Source organism: Vigna unguiculata, chromosome 8 (genome assembly GCF_037176805.1).
Source record: "Vigna unguiculata cultivar grain cowpea cultivar isolate G323 ecotype 2 chromosome 8, ASM3717680v1, whole genome shotgun sequence".
Lineage (NCBI taxonomy): Eukaryota > Viridiplantae > Streptophyta > Magnoliopsida > Fabales > Fabaceae > Vigna > Vigna unguiculata.
Genome location: NC_140799.1, coordinates 30,477,610 through 30,496,653, shown reverse-complemented (window position 1 = coordinate 30,496,653; position 19,044 = coordinate 30,477,610). Strand labels below are relative to the sequence as shown.

The 19,044-nt window shown below is 36.2% G+C and overlaps 2 protein-coding genes across 2 annotated transcripts; one reads left to right on the top strand and one right to left on the bottom strand.

The window, feature by feature from the left end:
• LOC114193242 (serine/threonine-protein kinase PEPKR2-like) lies at positions 1-3,621 on the bottom strand. Its single transcript, XM_085665377.1, has 4 exons — positions 3,540-3,621; positions 2,657-3,400; positions 1,124-1,420; positions 1-634 (listed from the first exon to the last, which is right to left on the bottom strand). Exons 2-4 carry the CDS (start codon positions 3,351-3,353, stop codon positions 282-284), a joined length of 1,347 nt encoding a protein of 448 aa, XP_085521503.1. The 5' UTR covers positions 3,354-3,400; positions 3,540-3,621; the 3' UTR covers positions 1-281.
• Positions 3,622-12,174: 8,553 nt separating this feature from the next.
• Positions 12,175-18,797, top strand: PUR7 (purin 7). Its single transcript, XM_028082847.2, has 12 exons — positions 12,175-12,584; positions 12,667-12,768; positions 13,543-13,672; positions 14,449-14,541; positions 14,616-14,704; positions 15,167-15,247; positions 16,908-16,997; positions 17,094-17,183; positions 17,435-17,485; positions 17,567-17,613; positions 18,350-18,407; positions 18,480-18,797. The coding sequence occupies exons 1-12, from the start codon at positions 12,267-12,269 to the stop codon at positions 18,537-18,539; spliced, it is 1,209 nt and encodes a 402-aa protein (XP_027938648.1). The 5' UTR covers positions 12,175-12,266; the 3' UTR covers positions 18,540-18,797.
• The last annotated feature ends 247 nt before the right edge of the window (positions 18,798-19,044 follow it).

Below are 19,044 nucleotides of genomic sequence, written 5' to 3'. Positions count from 1 at the left end.
TCATGCAACCACACATTAACATTATATGTAATAGTTCTGTACAACTGGTGTTACTCAAGTAGGTTATATGGACAAAGGAACAAAAGAAGATTAATGTAATTAGATTTTTCAGCAAAAATAAAAGGCAGAGAAACTGGTACCCAGCGGTCAACCTTATATGGGATGTTAGCATGAAATCCACTTTTGCCAACTGTAGAATTTGTTGGGCTAAGTTTATTATAAGCCGCAGCTAAAGCAGTCGATAATGTGGTGCATGCGGTCGGTGTCATTCTGTCAGTAGGTCAGAATGCTTTACAGAGATTAGTCTTCAAGTTAGATGAACCTTGTGGATCAATTGGACCAGTAGGACCCCACAGCTTGGTCCTCTTAGCTTCGGATATCGTCACATGTGAAACCGCAGTGGTAAGGGCATCAATCCACTCACAGTCATCATCATATTCTGAATTGCAACTTTCAGAGGATGAAAACGAGCTTGAACCATTTAGGAAACAATTATCCATCCTGTTTCCTCCAAATCCAGATTCAGGTGCAGTAACAAACTTGTGGAAAGTAACAGCATTTTCGGGTTTCAATTTTGATTTAACGGGCAGCGTGTTCAATGTTTGCGCCGTATAGAACAATATCCATGGATGACCTGAAAATGAACCACCCGGTGTTAATTTAACATGCACACGACGAGTGCGAAAGACTGAATACAGTCCGTAAAAGTACAGCTTTAATTTTTTGTTTTTAAAAGTAAAGCAATTGGGGAAAAGAGACGTTATCCACATAAAACAGCAGCATGTAATAAAAACGACAAAATTATGTAAAACTAGTAGGTTCTCACTGTTATTCCAAACAAGAAAAAAAAAGAAAAACTGACCCACACACAAGCATTTACAAAATGTATATCTCAAGGGATCAGCTCAGCTTGTCAAAACAAGGTAAACCACTCTCATTAGTAAGAATCTACAAGAGAAATAAACTTAGTTTCAATAAAACCAGGAAATACTATCTATGTTAATTATTTCAAGACTAAACAAAAAAAAAAAATCAAATTGAATAAAATCTTTGGTATGTTCATAGTCGAGGGAAAAAAGATAAAGCAGGCAAGCTCTCAATAATATATCTATCATAAACTTACTCAGTACTTCTTCTGCTGTTATCCTTGCTGAAACATCCCTAGTCAACATTCTCCCAACAAGATCTCGAGCAGGTTTAGATATCGATTCCCACACCCCCGTTTGGAAATGTAGTTTGAAATTTTTTATTTCCTCAAAAACTGCCTCCTGTGAATCGCCTTTAAATGGAAGAAAACCAACCAACAAAGCATGCAGGAGCACCCCAGAACTCCATATATCCACCTTCTCAGAATAGCTACCCAACAACACTTCTGGTGCGACATATGCAGGGCTCCCAGCCACACCTTTCAAATTCTGACCTGCAATATAAATTTTCAGACAATTAGGCAAGGTATCAATGACGTTGTGTGTTTGAACACAAGTCCAATAAACGCTGTATAAGTTACAAATCATGACATATTTCCCCACCCAAACTAAAATTACTATAAATAACTTATATTTTTCACGTCCGTGGATTTGATACTCCAAATGTCAAACTAAATATGTACTTTATCATTAGTGTTCGACTCTACAACGTCTTGCATTTGATTTTAGTGTCGCAACAGAAACAACACTTTGTGGGGATGATTTCTCTCCAGCGATATTTTCACTACTTATATAAATTTTGTAAATAAAATATTGAAACATAAAGTGAAAATTTTACACAGTCAATGGTGACATCATCACACTTAAGAATATCATCTTTTTAACATGAGAGGATCCATTCCAAAATTCAATTACTCTTGTAACTAACAATACCAGTCAAACGAACACCATCAGCAACTGTTTCAGTTAAAAGCTCATTAGAATTTCTTCACACTTTCATCACATAGTCAAAAACACTTGCATACCCGCCTAGAAATTTTACCAGCAGACTAACCAGGGTAGAATTTTCCTCTATCAAACAAGTTTAAGACAACATTTACTATTTTCAATCTATTTCAACAAGGACCGTCAATTAAACGGGAGACTTTAAATTGCGGTCACAGCCACAGCTACTGTTTTTATCACAAATCCTATATAGCAGAAAATAGTTGAAAATGCTACTGCGATTGCAGTTGCAAAGACATTGTAAAAATCTTGAAACAGAGATATCACATGAACTAGTGGAGATGATCAAAATATGTAAACAAAGAAGACAATCCTCACCTCAATTATAGTTGACCACAACATTCAATTACTACAATGTCAAGAATCACCATGAAATCCCTAACTAAGACTGCAACAATAATTGCAGCGGTCGATGCTTGCAATTTCCAAACAAGTTAAGGATTGAATAGAAATTGCAATCTGCAACAACCACATCTGTCACAAAACTCCGATCTGCAACCAAAACCACAGTCTCAGCCTCAACTCTGCGCAATTTCCCATAATTTCAAGATCACGATAAATTCGCAATCGTTAGCCGCAATAACGGTTGCGGCGACATTTATCTGCAATGCCAACTATCACAAACCCATATCACAACCTATTGACTACAACTCAAATTCTAAGACCTTGATTGAACCTAATCTAACCAAACCGATCACCCAAACATCTATCACGTGTCAACTTACCCTCACAAATTCGGATGGCGAGGCCAAAATCAGCGAGCTTTATCTTCCCAGTTCCAGTAATCAGAACATTCTCAGGCTTAATATCCCTATGCACCACGCCCATATCATGACAATACTTAACCACCACCATTACCTCCTTCAGTATCCCAGCGGCCACGTGTTCCGAACACGGCCCCTCCCTCATCTTATCAACCAACCTTCCCCCGGAGCACAGCTCCATCACAAGGTGCCAACACTCCGCATCCTCATACACCGCTTTCAGAGTTACAACCCCAGGATGCCCCGACACGTGCTGCATTATCTCCACCTCGCGGTGCACCGTCTCCTCCCCCTTCCTCAGCGTCTTGCACGCGTACTCCACTCCCCCCGCACGTGCGCGGCAAACCGTCACCGACCCGAACTTCCCCTGCCCGATCGTGCTCCCCCCGATGACGTAATCGTCCTCGATCCTCACGCTCCTCCCCATCCGCGTGGCATCGTCAATGCACCCTATCTTCCGCTTCAATCCCCGCGCCGCGGTCAAAAGTGACGACGCGCCGCGAGTGGGAACCGTGGCCACGCCGTCTTCCCTGCACCGTTTGTTAAACCTCGAACCACGCTCCAGCGAGTAATGCGACCTCGAAACCTCCGGCCAGTTCGACCGCTCACTGGCCTCGCTTTCTTTTCGTTTCTTTTTCATCTCATTCGGTGATCGCATTCGCGGATAGTGCCCGATCCTGTCTCTCGTCAAAAAAACACCGGTATCTGTAGAAAAAAAAAAGATTATCAGGTGAGATACAGTGAGAGAACCAGAAATCGAGTGTGAGACCCTAAAATTAAGGGATCGGAGATTGGGGTTAATGAGTGAAGAGGTGAAGCAGCGAGTGAGTTCGGTTAGGATTACCGTACGGCACGCGAGAAAAGAGAACCACGACGGTGCTTGTTTGTTCTCGAGTCAAACAGTCTTCTCACTGTGACACTCTCGCTCTATCATTTCGCTTAGAGGTTATATATATACTTAAGATATTCTGGGGGATATTATGGTGTGGAACATACCACAATAAGAATATAGAGAGGGCCTCGTTTTGGGGGTTGATTATTTTGGCGGCCCAAGTGAGGGCTTAGATGTGCGGACAAGATTGAGGTTACGTAACGTGGCGTTTCCTTTTAGTTTATTTTATTTGTTGGATAGACCAACCGAAAAAGATTATTGACACGTGGTTTAACAGATGGGCCCCATCTGTTTGTCCAATTGGGCCCTCTGCTGATTTAATGACCCAAATCAAGCCCAGTCAACTTCAATAGACCCGTTTTAAGCAATAAGAAGTTGGATTGGTCGCTATGACATGCAATCCACTGATTCCAACACAAGACATCCTTAACGGCGAAAGTCGTTTCCTGGTCTATATTAGAGTTAAAATTACGATTATGTTTTCTTAATGGTTCATATAATCCATAACTTATTCTACGATTTAATTGATTGTTTATTTTTTAGATTTAGTTTTCAATTAGTATTTAAAAATTAATAAAAATTTGTTGAATTGTAGAAAAAGTTGTACTAGTTTCTACATGTTTGTTGTCTGCATATAATCTTGTTTTCATTGTGATCTCCATTTAGATATTATCTTTGACAAATTATTTATGAGTACGATTACTTTAATTATCACGTTGATTTTATTGTATCTAAAAATAATACTTTTTAAAGGATCTGATCATGATTCAAATTTTAAAATGAATAAAAGTCTCCTTAGTTATGGAAACAACTGCATGAATTTCCATTTTTATGTGGCATTTTTCGGTTTTTGTTACGATTCGGTTTAGAAACTAGGAATGATATCCGCAAAAATATCTACGGAAACAATAAGCCTCCCAACTTTCCCACTTTAAATAGAAAAATGTTATTGCATAAAATACTTTATTAGATTATTCAAAGTCTATAAGAAAACTTAATAAGTGTGATTTAGTTGATAATGCATTGAATTTGTTTAGAAAGATTTGGGCTTGATTCCCTGGAGGATTAGGAAGGGACAAAGACCTTAAAAGTATCAATTAGTCCTTAATCAAATATTAATCTCATATGGAGATAATTTAATGTCCACTTTCCTAATTATGGTGATCATAAAATAAAATAATAGAATCTTTTATGCTGATAATTAACTTTCTTTCTAATTAAAAAAATGCAATTAAAGATGAACATTTACTATTTGCTGCCAGCATAAAAAGATAAGTCAAAATTAATGTATGATTAAAATAGTGATTAATTAATGTAAATGATTGAAAATAAGATAAGTTATCAGTCAATATTAACCAATAAACGTAAAGATAACTATTAAGATATAACTACTTTTTAACTCTTAATATATTTTTCTTATCTCTAAAATTTGTTTATTTTTCTTTTAGTCTCTAAATAACTTTTGTTTTGGTTTTTAGTTTCTATAGAATTTTTTTCTATTAAGAAATTAAGTCTATAATATCAAAGAACAACATTAATTATGTAATTATATATTGTCAGTAATGAATTAAATAGATTTATTTTATTTTATTTTTTAAATTGATTTATCATATCAAGCTAAGTAAAGAAATATTAAAAACTCAATGTACAAAACAAATATATATGGTAGTTTCACTAGAAATCTTCAATATGTGACCCATAATCCGTAGAGTTTTTATCTAATTCGATGCCTCAAGTAAAATCGTCTATAAATATAGTCCTTGATTAAAGAAATATCATATCAACAATAATTTTTCACACCTGACCAAAAATTTTAAAACTCATAAAATGGCAATGTAGGTAAACAGGTGCCCTCTATAATAAAGAAAAATTACAACTAATATAAAAGGGAAATAACAAGAAGAAAGGTAAGAACATTCACTATAAATAATTTGTTTTTAATGGAATTATTTTTAACGTTTTTGAATGTTTTAACCCTCACTAATGGTTTTATCAGGGATTCCCTTTCCCTAGAAGAGCTGGTGTAGCTAAGAGATATGGTGCAATGATCTCATGCACAATGCCATTTTTTGACAGTATTGTTCAAAGACACTAGAGGTAAATTCACCTTCATCATCTGTTCTTAGAATCTTTGACAACTTTCCACTCACCCTTTCTACATATGCCTTGAATTTCAAGAATGTCTTAAATGCATCACTATTTAATTTTATCACATACAACCATATCATCCTACTAAACTCATCCATAATGGTAACGAAGTACCTACTTCAAGCAAGCGAGGGAACCTGGAACCTCAAATAGTCTACATCTATTAGAGTGCACAATTTCTAAGCAATCTTTAGATTTAATGCTCAAGTGTGCTTAGAATGGCTTTCTGGTTTGCTTTCCATCTAAATAAACTTCACATACACTTTCTGGAAGTGTGATAACAGGCGTTCCAGAAACCATAATTTTTGTACCAAGTTGTTGTAAGCCTTTAAATTAAGGTTACCATACCTTGAGTGCCAAAACTAACTATCATCATTGGTCTCCATAAAAACCAAGCACCGAACATCAACAACTCTCATATTTAACTAAAATGTTCTATTCTTGGAAATCTTACTCCTTAGAATCAATTTTTTTATTGACATCAAACAATTCAATTTTGTCATAGTTTCCCATAACTATTGTGAATCCTTTATGCACCAACTGACCTATACTGAGCAAGGTGCATTTCATTTCTGGGACAAGCAATATGTTTGAAATCACTAGTCTTAATCCATTTTGTCTCATAATATCAACAAACTTCACTTCACTCTTCTTTGCTTTGCTTCATTAAAGTTGATCAGCTATTCTTAATGGCACATCATGTGACTCAAACATCCTGAATCAAGATACCATGATTCAGTATGAGAATTTTCTACGGTGGTGCTCACAATCAAGATTAGTGGTTCTGAGTCAGATTCTTCCCATGCCACATAATCTTCCTTATCTTTATGTTTCACTTGTTTTCCCTTCTCTGCATGACACTAATAGGATTAGTGGCCCATTTTGTTGTTGATAACACACTCCACATTTCTTTTATCTTTCTTGCTGTGATTATCTTATGATCCTTTTTTTCTATTAGAAGAATCAGACCTACTTTCATTCTTCCAACCTTCTTTAATTCTCCTTCCTTTCAACTTCTTATGCTTATTTCTTTCATCATTTGCAAAATGATATGCCTATAAGGTTTGTTCTATGATTTTGATGGAATTTCTATCGACCAATCTCATCTTATGTACATCCAATGAGCTATAAAGTTCTTCAAACTTCATCATTGAAAGATCTTTAAACTCCTATGAAGCCATTACTATGCAATCAAATTTTTGTGGTAGAGACCTCATGATTTTCTCAACAATCAAGCGTTTTATAATGGATTCCCCATAGCTCTTCATTTGATTTGTGGTTTTGAGCACTTTGTTAAAATGCTCACTTATTCTATCATCGTCCTCAACCTGCAAAACCTCATACTAAGTCTAAGCATTTGTAACTTCACCTATTTAATCTTGTCTCCAATTTCATGACTTCGAACCAAAATGTCCCCTAGCTTCCTTAGCAGTGGTTGCATTCTGAATTTTTTCAAAATGAACATCGTCAACATATTGATGAAGTATAAATAGTGCCTTGTTATCCTTCTTCTTGACCATAGCCTTTTGCACTTCTGTAGAACTTGAACCAAGTGCCTGACACCTGTTTTCAACCACATCACTCACTTCTTGGAATTTGAACAACATTTTCACTTGTGTACTCCATTGATTCCAGATCTTCTTTTTTAAAATTGGAAGATTCAATTATGGAATATGACTATACCCTCTAGCCAGTAGTTATAATAAGTGTAGGATAATTCTTTCACGTACTTTTATTTGATCAAGAATTACCATTTTGGTCACAATCCCTCATTCTTTCTCTGGTTCTTGCCACAACATCCTTCGTATCCACACAACAAGCAACACAACGTAACAATGAGCCACTCCCACTTCAGTCACTCTGCATGCCCATGCGTAGTGAAGCCATGTTGCATGCACACTATAGGATGCAACTCAGGTGTGATCTCTAAAGCACAAAACGTTGTTCATGGTCCTAGAGAACCAAACTTGATACAACTTTCTATTGGAACCTTAGAGAAAGCTAGGAATTTTAGACTGAATGATTGATGTGTCACATTTTATTTGAATAGTAGGAAGACAATTCTATACAAAGGCAAAAGTGTTATGTTAAAATAGAAACACGTCATCTACCAACATTTGACTTAGTTAACTACTAACAAAGTTAACTAACCCAATTTGAAAAAATGATTCTCACAAAAAAGAACAAGGTTTGTGTCGAGGAATGACTCTCATGTCTCAAAGTTTATCAAACTCTTCAAGATGGTTATTGTTGTTACTAATAACAGTAATAAATTTACTACTAATACTGTTAATAATATTAATAATATATAATAGTAGCATATAACAATAATAATAATTATTATTATTACAATACTAATAGTGGTTATAATTTTACTACTGTCACTACAAATAATATTTATAACAATTCTAATACTTACTTATAAAAGTATTACAAATAATAATATTACTTATAATTAATATTATAGTTGAAATCATAAATAAATGAAAAAATAAAAATAAAATTATTTTTGTAAGATTCGAACCCAGGGCCCTTTGTACTAGTATTTTAAAATGACGAAAAAACTAATTTTTATGACACGTGTCAATAAAAGAAAATGGATAATGTAGTAATTTTGGTAGTATTTTCTTTTCTTAATATTAATAGATGTGTGTATATGACAATAAACACGTAACTAACTAATGGCTTTTCTAATTGAAAACTAATTACTTTTCTGTGTATATAAATCGAATCTAATGTGTATTATTTCATTTTGTCCTTTATGCAACATATTGTTATTGTAATAACATATTGGCACAACAATTTTTTTTTATATGAAAAAACATATATAATTAAATGAGGTAAGAGACTGCCAGTTTTCATTACAAAGATGAAAAAAAAAAACCCACTCCTAAAACGGATTTTAGATTTATTGAAATATTCAAACGTTTGTAATATATAGAAAGTTGGAAAATGAAAACATGAAAAAAATTAGTTCTAAACTTTCCTTGATGTTATACGAAAATTTACAAAGTGGGATAATTGATTATAAAATTGTTCCGGTCTAGGAATGATGGCCAACCAGAACAATAATTTTCTCTCTCACTCCTGAGTTCACCCCCCTTTTTTCCTTAATCCCTTATGTATATATAGAGTCCTTCAGTCTTTAAACTGCTATTTTAATGCCAGATCTTTAGCTAGCCAACCTACCCACTTCTCCACTATTCTCTCCTGAAATCTCGCATGTGGGTGGTTATTCCTAAAATCCAGTGATATTTGCCCGTCACCTCGGACACCTCGGCCACCTCGGCCCAAGTGCTCGTTACCTCGGCCACCTCGGCCCAAGTGCTCGTTACCTCGGCCACCTCGGCCCAAGTGCTCGTCACCTCGGCCTAAATGCTCGTCACCTCGGCCTATGACTAACACGTTGTTTTATGAAAAATATTTATCAAGTCGGAATCCTGATGAGCACGTTGAGGTCGGCCATTCCCTTGACGGTACACAGTCCTCCAACATTGAGTCCTCAACTTGTTGGGATGAAAGGTTGTCATAAGTCGTCCACATATTCTAGTATAGGACAAGTAAATATATAACATGATAAAGCTGAGGTCGGTCCGAAGGAGACCTCGACATAAAATAAGTAAAATGATCAAGCTGAGGTCGGCCTAAGGGAGACCTCACCATATGAGGTCGACCTGAGGGAGACCTCAACATAAGATAAGTAAAATGATTAAGTTGAAGTCAGCTTGAAGGAACCTCAAAAGAACACAAGTAAGATGATCAACCTGAGGTCGGCCCAAGGGAGACCTCGAGATAGAAATGATTAAACTGAGGTCGGCCTGAGGGAAACCTCAACATAAGACAAGTAATATATAAAATGATCGAGCTGAGGTCGGCCTTAGGGAGACCTCAACATAAGACAAGTAAAATAAAATGATTAAGTTGAGTTCTCAGCGTACTGACACAAGTAAGATAAAATGATTAAGTTGAGTTCTCAGCATACTGAGGTATTCTCTCGCTCGTAGCGAGGTCGAATCAAGTTGAATCCTCAGCGTACTGAGGTATTCTCTCGCTCGTAGCGAGGTCGGATCCGAGTTGAGTCCTCAGCGTACTGAGATATTCTCTCGCTCGTAGCGAGGTCGGATCAAGTTGAGTCCTCAGCGTACTGAGGTATTCTCTCGCTCGTAGCGAGGTCAGATCCGAGTTAAGTCCTCAGCGTACTGAGATATTCTCTCGCTCGTAGCGAGGTCGGATCAAGTTGAGTCCTCAGCGTACTGAGGTATTCTCTCGCTCATAGCGAGGTCAGATCCGAGTTGAGTCCTCAGCGTACTGAGGTATTCTCTCGCTCGTAGCGAGGTCGGATCAAGTTGAGTCCTCAGCGTACTGAGGTATTCTCTCGCTCGTAGCGAGGTCAGATCCGAGTTGAGTCCTCAGCGTACTGGGGTATTCTCTCGCTCGTAGCGAGGTCGGATCGAGGAGAGCCCTCAGCGTACTAAGGCATCAACTCGCTCGTGGCGAGGTCGGTCAGGTCGGCCAGCTCTCAGCGTACTGAGGCTTCAACTCGCTCGTAGCGAGGTCGGACCAAGGAGAGCTCTCAGCGTACTGAGGCTTCAACTCGCTCGTAGCGAGGTCGGTTAGGTCGGCCAGCTCTCAGGGTACTGAGGCTTCAACTCGCTCGTAGCGAGGTCGGACCGAGGAGAGCTCTCAGCGTAGTGAGGCTTCAACTCGCTCGTAGCGAGGTCGGACCGAGGAGAGCTCTCAGCGTACTGAGGCTTCAACTCGCTCGTAGCGAGGTCGGTCGGGTCGGCCAACTCTCAGCGTACTGAGGCTTCAACTCGCTCGTAGCGAGTTCGGACCGAGGAGAGCTCTCAGCGTACTGAGGCTTCAACTCGCTCGTAGCGAGGTCGGACCAAGGAGAGCTCTCAGCGTACTGAGGCTTCAACTCGCTCGTAGCGAGGTCGGTCAGGTCGGCCAACTCTCAGCGTACTGAGGCTTCAACTTGCTCGTAGTGAGGTCGGTCCAGAGCCTACCTCTCTGTCTAGCATCGTGCTTGTGTGGGTGATTTTAGGCTGACTGATGTTGAACCCCTTCTTGCTCGAGGTCGGCCTAGAGCTCACCTCTCCATTTAGTTTCGTCAAGACTGCCACCGCTAAAACCTCATCAGAGATCATCACGAGCCCTTGTTGTCGAGAATCAAAAGACCTCTGTCGTCTCTTCTACGTTGCCAACTCCGCCGTAGATGCTTTTCGTGGAGTACTTTATCATCGTGCTTTTTTTACGTTATTGTGGTTGGGACCTCGTTTTATCGGGCCCCACGGTGGGCGCCAATGTTCCGGTCTAGGAATGATGGCCAAACCAGAACAATAATTTTCTCTCTCACTCCTGAGTTCACCCCCCTTTTTTCCTTAATCCCTTATGTATATATAGAGTCCTTCAGTCTTTAAACTGCTATTTTAATGCCAGATCTTTAGCTAGCCAACCTACCCACTTCTCCACTATTCTCTCCTGAAATCTCGCATGTGGGTGGTTATTCCTAAAATCCAGTGATATTTGCTCGTCACCTCGGACACCTCGGCCCAAGTGCTCGTTACCTCGGCCACCTCGGCCCAAGTGCTCGTTACCTCGGCCACCTCGGCCCAAGTGCTCGTCACCTCGGCCTAAATGCTCGTCACCTCGGCCTATGACTAACACGTTGTTTTATGAAAAATATTTATCAAGTCGGAATCCTGATGAGCACGTTGAGGTCGGCCATTCCCTGAACGGTACAAAAATATTCCTCTACGTAATTATATTTTATTTATACAGTCAATTATAATGTAATTTTAATTACTTTAATAATTATTTATTAATATATTATATTATAAAAAATGAATAATTAAAATAAAAATATTCAAATAATTAATAATATAAATTAAATATTTTGTTTATATATTTCTTATATTAAAAAATAAATAATTAAAATAATTAATTAATTTAATTTTTCATATTATATAGAGAAATTTATTTTTAATATATTATTATTTTAAAATATAGCCTTTTATTATTAAGATTTAATGATAACTTTTCATTTTAATTAAATTTTATGCTATCTTTAATTTATATTTTAAAATTACTTATATATCACACTATTTTGAAAAGAAATATTTGTAAACTATTTTCTAAAAAAAAAAATTATCTTATTAAATCAATCACAGTACAAACTTGCTATTAACCGAATCATCCATACTAATATTATGATTAATTTTTTAATTTTCCTTGTTTCCTAGGAAAGAAAAACACGTATATGACATATCCTTTTATTATTTTTTAATAATGTTCTATTATTTTCTTATATTGCTTTGATTTGTATGTTTTAGTTTTTAATTTCTGTCTCATAATTTTTGCCGTCCATTTTAGTTGCCTTTAGCTATATTATATTACTATATTGCATATTTATTTATTTCACCATTCAATTGCATCATAAGTCAAGTTGTTTTTTGGCCCTTTGCAAAACGCAACGCAACGCAACCGTAGTCAACACAGTAAGAGAAGCAGCTTCAGTTTCAGTAAACAATGGGCGATTTTACGGTTGCGTTAAACCCTCCCAAAACCTTCGGTGCCGAGATTCTATCACCCATCAATCGCACTTCTGCGGCGGCGCGTGGGCGCGTAACCAAAATCGCTTTCAAACCGCACGGATTTCGAGCAATCCGCGCCTCGGTGATGCCGAGAGAAGGCCAGCAACAACCGTCTCTGGGAGACTCTCTCGTGAACAGTCCTCACAGAAACGACGTCGTTGATGTTATCAGAAGGAGCGGACTCTCTAACTGCCTCTCCGAAACTAATCTCCATAACACCGTTCCCGGTCTCGTGTCCAAAACCCGCGGCAAAGTGTGCCATCTTTGGAACCGTTATTTATTTATTCGCTGTTATGTGTCGTTTGGATTGAGAAATTTTTTTTATGTGTTTGAAGGTTCGAGATATTTACGACGCCGGGGATTACCTTGTTTTGGTGACCACTGATCGGCAGAGTGCGTTTGATAGGATTCTTGCTTCCATTCCTTTCAAAGGCCAGGTGTGTGATTACTTCGGGGTTTGAATGGTTACGAATTCTTTTCTTGGAGGAGTTAGGATACCGGAATGATTAGATAAATGTTATTGATTTTATTATGTCTACAGTCACTCATGGTAAATTTGAAAATATTAGACCTTTTGAGTGTACTTTTTTCGAAAACTTTTCAGTACTATGAGCTCATCTTAAATTGTTTGTTCTTTCGAACACATTGCTGTTTTCTAAAATTTTATCTTCTTAGCATTTGAAGAAAATAATGTAAGGGGATGACAAAACATTTATCTAATTCTGTTTCTTGATTTCTAGAACACCTGTTTTTGAAATAATTTTCTTAAAACTTATAGATTTTGGATGAAAAGTGAATCAGACAAACTGCATTTCTCTCTCTAAATTTTAGAAATGTGTATCGTGTGTTGTGCTATAGGCATGTCAAGTTTTGAAATTTTTAAGTTTGCCATATTCATGTCCAGTGTAGTATTGTGTTGTGTCCATGCGTTTTAGCAGATAATGTATAAGAAAGCACAATTTTCATTATCAGAGGAATAACCAGTATCTGAGCAGGGTATTTGTATTTGTGTTTCTTTTTGTTTTTGCTCTTAACATAACACTTTGTGGACTTAAGGGAAAGGAGATGATCTGAATCCTTAAACTAATTGTTTTGATGTAGAAGTTGTAGATGAATAAGAGGATGCTTGGAAAATTATTTTTGGTTGGTGGAGTGGTGGTTACTGAACACTTAGCATTTAATAACCTGATCATTTTCCCTCCCAATTGCAGGTTTTGAATGAAACAAGTTTGTGGTGGTTTGAAAGAACTAAGCAGATAGTTCCTAATGCAGTTGTATCGGCTCCGGATAAAAATGTTACAATAGCTAAGAAATGCTCAGTTTTCCCTGTTGAGTTTGTTGGTGAGTAATTTGCTAATCCAAACAATTTCTGTTGGCTTATTGGACGACTTGATTAATCACCTTTAGCTTCTGATACCATAACGTGAAAGAGTGTTATCATGTAATTGCAGTTTTTCTTTTTCCATTTTATTTTGTAATATACCATATCATGTGATTTCCTATGTAAGAATAAATGAGAGAGTTTTTTTTATTGGAGCAAGTGGGGATCCGAGCTATCTTATGATATGTCTGAACTTAAATACTGAACTCTCACATAATAGAATTTCTTATTGGAAATGCCAATACTATTCTGAGAAATGGTGAAAATAACAAAGATGGTTGGGCTTGTCAGGTTAATTATTAAATGCTTTGATAGGTACTGTGATTGTTGATTAATTGGCATATTATACTGGAGTAACTTAAACAGATGTTTTTTCTGCTAGGGAGATATATTTTAATGTAGGATGTAGAAGAGGAGTACTTTTGCTATAAAAGGTAACTTGGGAAAATAATAGATACTCTGGAGATATCCTTGGCAGCATTTTGTTTTATTATTTTGAAATTTGGAAGAGAATCCATAATGTTTTCTTGAGTAATTGATAGACATTGATTACAGTTCCCGGTTCATGATTATCTAAATTTATTTTGGGCTTTTGCTGAACATCCACATATTGTCTTGTGCCTTTGAAGTTTAATTTTATTGTGTTTGTGATGTGTTGTAAAATATTTAAATCTCTTAAAAATGGAAGGTTTGGATTCTAACAACCATCTGCTGACACATTTTACTGGCTTTGTAGCAAGAGGATTTGTAACTGGAAGTACTGATACATCTCTATGGACAGTCTACAACAAGGGTTCTCGGAACTATTGTGGAAATGTCCTCCCAGATGGTGGGATATCTTATTTGAGTTTCATTCTTAAAATATGTTTGTTCCTAGATTTAATAGGACATTAAACATGACAGGAATGGTAAAAAATCAGAAGTTGTCTGAAAATATACTCACTCCTACAACCAAAGCTGCAGATCATGATGTTCCAGTCACTCCAGATGAGGTATGATGCCTAGTTTTATTTCTTGCAACCAGCTTCTTCAGTGTGGTTTACAGCGAATGATGATCTTGTTATAATATTGACTTGCATTATCAATTAGTTCCTGCCCCCTTATAAAAGAGGATGCTTGTGTTAAATCATCAATGATGTTTCTTTTCAGTTTGCTTTACATTGCAGCTTTTATGTGATTATTTCTGTGAAAATGTCATCCAAGATCAGTGACGAAATGAGCAAATTATGATTGTAGATTTTCTTGTTAAACAGTGGAGTAGTGGACTAACCTGGTACGTTGGTAAAAGGAAGCATGAATAAAAAGCCTAGGATATCCTCATGATTATTAATAGAATATTCTTGTTCTTGGAGTTACTAAGGTGTGATGATGGAGTTCCACCAAAATGATTATATTTTGATAACAGTGTTTTTATCTCAAATTTTACTTTCTTTTTTGATGCATTTCCCTTGCAGATTATAGAAAGGGGACTGATGACTCGATCTGATTATGAAGCAGTGAGTGAAAAAGCATTATCCTTGTTTGAATATGGACAGGTAATAAGCTACGGTTGCTAAGTCATTTTTGAATTTGGGAAATACAGGACACAATGAAGTGCCTTCTCACTGTAGCCACTAAAATCACACTTGTAAACTGACATTTTTTCTTTTGTGCAAAACAAGAAATAACTTCTAAGTAATGTGATATATATATATATATATATATATATAACTAAGATTATATTTTATCTGGGTTACATTGGATAGATGATGTGTCAGCAACTCATTTTGAAACTGAAAAAGGAGAAAAAGACAAAAAGTATTATGGTTTAAATTTTGTACGACGTCTGTTCTATAGTTAGGGTATACTTTTATGAATCAGTATGTGTAATGTAAAAACTGTTCTTCTCTGGAAGAGAGTTCCATGATACTCAATGATGTACATATTCTCATTTGTTCTTTCAAGTTAGTCACACCTTTGATTATGATATTGGGTGGTTCAAATACCAAGATGTTTTTGCTTATTCTGTAGAAATTAATTTCTATATTGTTTTTCATGTATTTGGTTATTTAAGTTAACCCATATTTAGTGGAATAGTTAGTTAGTTAGGGAGCTGGGAGCTGAAATAATTAGAAAATGATGGCATGTTTCCTATAAACAAGGAAAAAGGTTGAGAGGCACAGACATCTTGTGAATTGTAGAGTTCCAATTGTTGGGGGAGAGTCCAGCCCTCGTGAAAGTCTGTGGTCGGAATCATTTATACATTTTTCTGTTAATAGCAACCTTGCTTTCTAAAATTCTGATCCATAGTGTATTAATGTTACATATCTTACATTAAAGGACCATAGTTTTGAAGAGGTTCTTTTTTAGTTTTAGAAGTAAAAAGGTAAAATGAGAGTCCCATTATCCTAGTGCTTTCTTAAGCCTTTTTTGATCTTTAGGAAGCACACAGGGTATTGGATGCACTATTCTTGAAATTATAGAATATATTGTATGCACTAGTTAGCAGCATGTTGGAATAGTTAGCTTGGTCTGTTCCCATGTTCTCTCTTTGCCATGCATAGTAGAGAAGAAATAAAAGCTAGGAACATATCTTCATTCCTTAATTATAAAATAGATGGCTTTGTTCTCAAACTTTGTATAAGCATGGGAAATGTGTCTCTGCATAAGTATGAGCAACTTGCTTCAAACTTTATGTTATCATGATGTCAAACCAAGTGTAAATACATTACTCAATCACTGAAGTCATCATCACAATTCCAACGACACTAATATCAATTAAGTCATTTTTGTCAACGAAATATCTAAGAAAGGCTGCTTTAGTGGTCAGTTTGCTGCAACTTCAAGAGCTGTAGCCCACTCAAACAACTTCCTTGTATTTCTACCAATCTCATATTTTGCGTACAAATTTCATTTTTCCACAGTAATTGATGGAGATTTATGTGTAAATCATCACTGACTATTGACCAAATTTTGATTATAAGATCTATTCATCAAAGGAGCCCAGTATTCTCCCCTAGGAATATTGGTGATTGATCCATTGATTGGTTGCTTGATCCTGTGTGCAAAAGGAGCCTAGGGTTCTCCCCCTAGGAATATTGGTGATTGATCCATTGATTGATGGCTTGATCCTATGTGCACAATCTATATTTTTACTGCTGTTAAATTATTTTTCCCTTTGCTTTGTTTCACTTTTCCATTTGATTGACTTTGCAGCAAGTGGCTTCAGAGCATGGCCTCATATTGGTAGACACTAAATATGAGTTTGGGAAGGCAAATGATGGTTCAATTATGTTGATTGATGAGGTGCAACGCTATCCCGGATGGATAATACTTATTGAACTCTCAAAGGCACTCACATATTAATTATACAAATGTGATAAAATTCTTTCCAAATTCCAGGTCCATACTCCTGATTCAAGTAGATATTGGATTGCCAATTCTTACCTGGAGCGCTTTCAAAATGGTCTTGAGCCTGAAAATATTGACAAGGTATTTTATCTGTATCAACTTTTACTTTTCCTCATTAAGTGAGTTGTTTTTCTTTCTACTGTATAGATTTAATGCATGTTTGGTGTAGATTATTTTTAGGAAAATATTTGCTTATTTTCAAGCTCACTCAAATAAAAATAAGCTGAACCAAACATGAGCATAGTGGATGCATTGCCTTCAATGTGTTTAACCTTTTTCTATGAAATATAGATAGTCACCAATTCCCTAATATTTAAGAATCCGTTTTTTAGGAGTTCTTGAGGCTGTGGTTTAAAAGTCACTGCAACCCATATGAAGATGAGGTATTTACATTTTATACTGCTTATTGATTAACTTGTAAGTTGTAAAGATTGCATCACAGCACACGGGTGAATTTTATTTAGGTCCTTCCCGATGCTCCCGAAGATCTTGTTTGTGAGTTATCCTGGCGGTATGTCTTCTGGAGCTAGTTCCTTTTACACTTGATATATTTTGCATTGAAGCTTAATTCTAGAAATGAACCTGAAGTAGTTGTGCTCTGATTTTTCTTTGTAAGACCGTGATAGAAATTCTAGTGAGATAATGTACAAATTTAAATGGAAGAATTGTGCTGTGTATTGTTCTCTTTCTCTTTCTCTTTTTTTTTTTTTTTTTCTTCTCAAATTAAAGAAGTCCAATTTGGAAGATAAGGAACGCTCAATAATAAAGAAATGAATAAAACCACAACGGAAAAAAGTCTTTCATTTTCTTCATTTAAAAGCTGCCTAAGCTCTTCGATACCAAAAATACTAGTAGTTGATGCCCATATGGATGCTTGCTTTAAACTGGTGCTTTTATGCTATTTATTTTCACTTGCATGAAAGGTTTTTCTTTAACTTTTCATTCTAAATAATTTATAAGAGGTTTATATTTGTTTGAATGTTAAATAGCAGATCCCCTCTCTTGACACGACATAATGTCGCGTTAGTTGATAAAAGGAAAACATTACTATTTTTAAGAAATTTTCTAACTCGCCAGTATGCATTAAAATGAATACTGTGATCATCAGTTTTCAGTGTCCCAATTTCATGACATGTTCATTCTTGTTTGTATATATACCTACTTCTGTAAATCAACTTGTGCTTGATTTGGATACATTATTTTTATTTCATTCATTTAAATGAGCATCATACTATTCTGCTGGACAGATACATTTTCTTGTACGAGACTATAACAAACTCAAAGTTTGAGATGCCATTGACAGAGGTAATTCATAAATATGTATTTTTTAAATTATTATTTAATGCAATCGACACTAATACACTTTTCTTCCTGCAGGAGCCTATTCATGACCGAATTTCTCGAAATGTTGCATCTGCACTGTCATCTTTAAAGTAGCCGTGGATTTTGGGGCCATATTGTAGCTCGTGTTGTAATCTCTTACTGTAATATATATTAAAACTTAAATTAATGGAGAACTTCTCCAAACAATTTTTTATTTTTCTAAAGTAACTTAAAACAGAGAGAGAACAATTTTCAATGCTCTTCGAATACTTTCTAGCTTGTCATGACGACAGTGGTCGGAAATTTGACACCTTGCAGTTTACTTGTTTTTCTAAAACAGAAACGAATAAAGAGCTGTTTCTGAAACCAGAACCCAATGTGTTATTCTTTCTCTTGTATATTCCTCGTGACAACACTATGGGAAGTAAATTTCCTCTTCTTTTCTACCGTTGTTCAGCATTCATTCGGCCTTCGGAAGGCAGAGCAAATGTTCCTTGTGCGTTTGCATCAGTGGTCTGAATGTACTGTTATACCGTCTTACGTGTTAAAATCCTGGCAATTTCAGTTACTGTCTTGTAATTTTCATATTTATGATAAATAAGTTTTAAACTTTGATTGT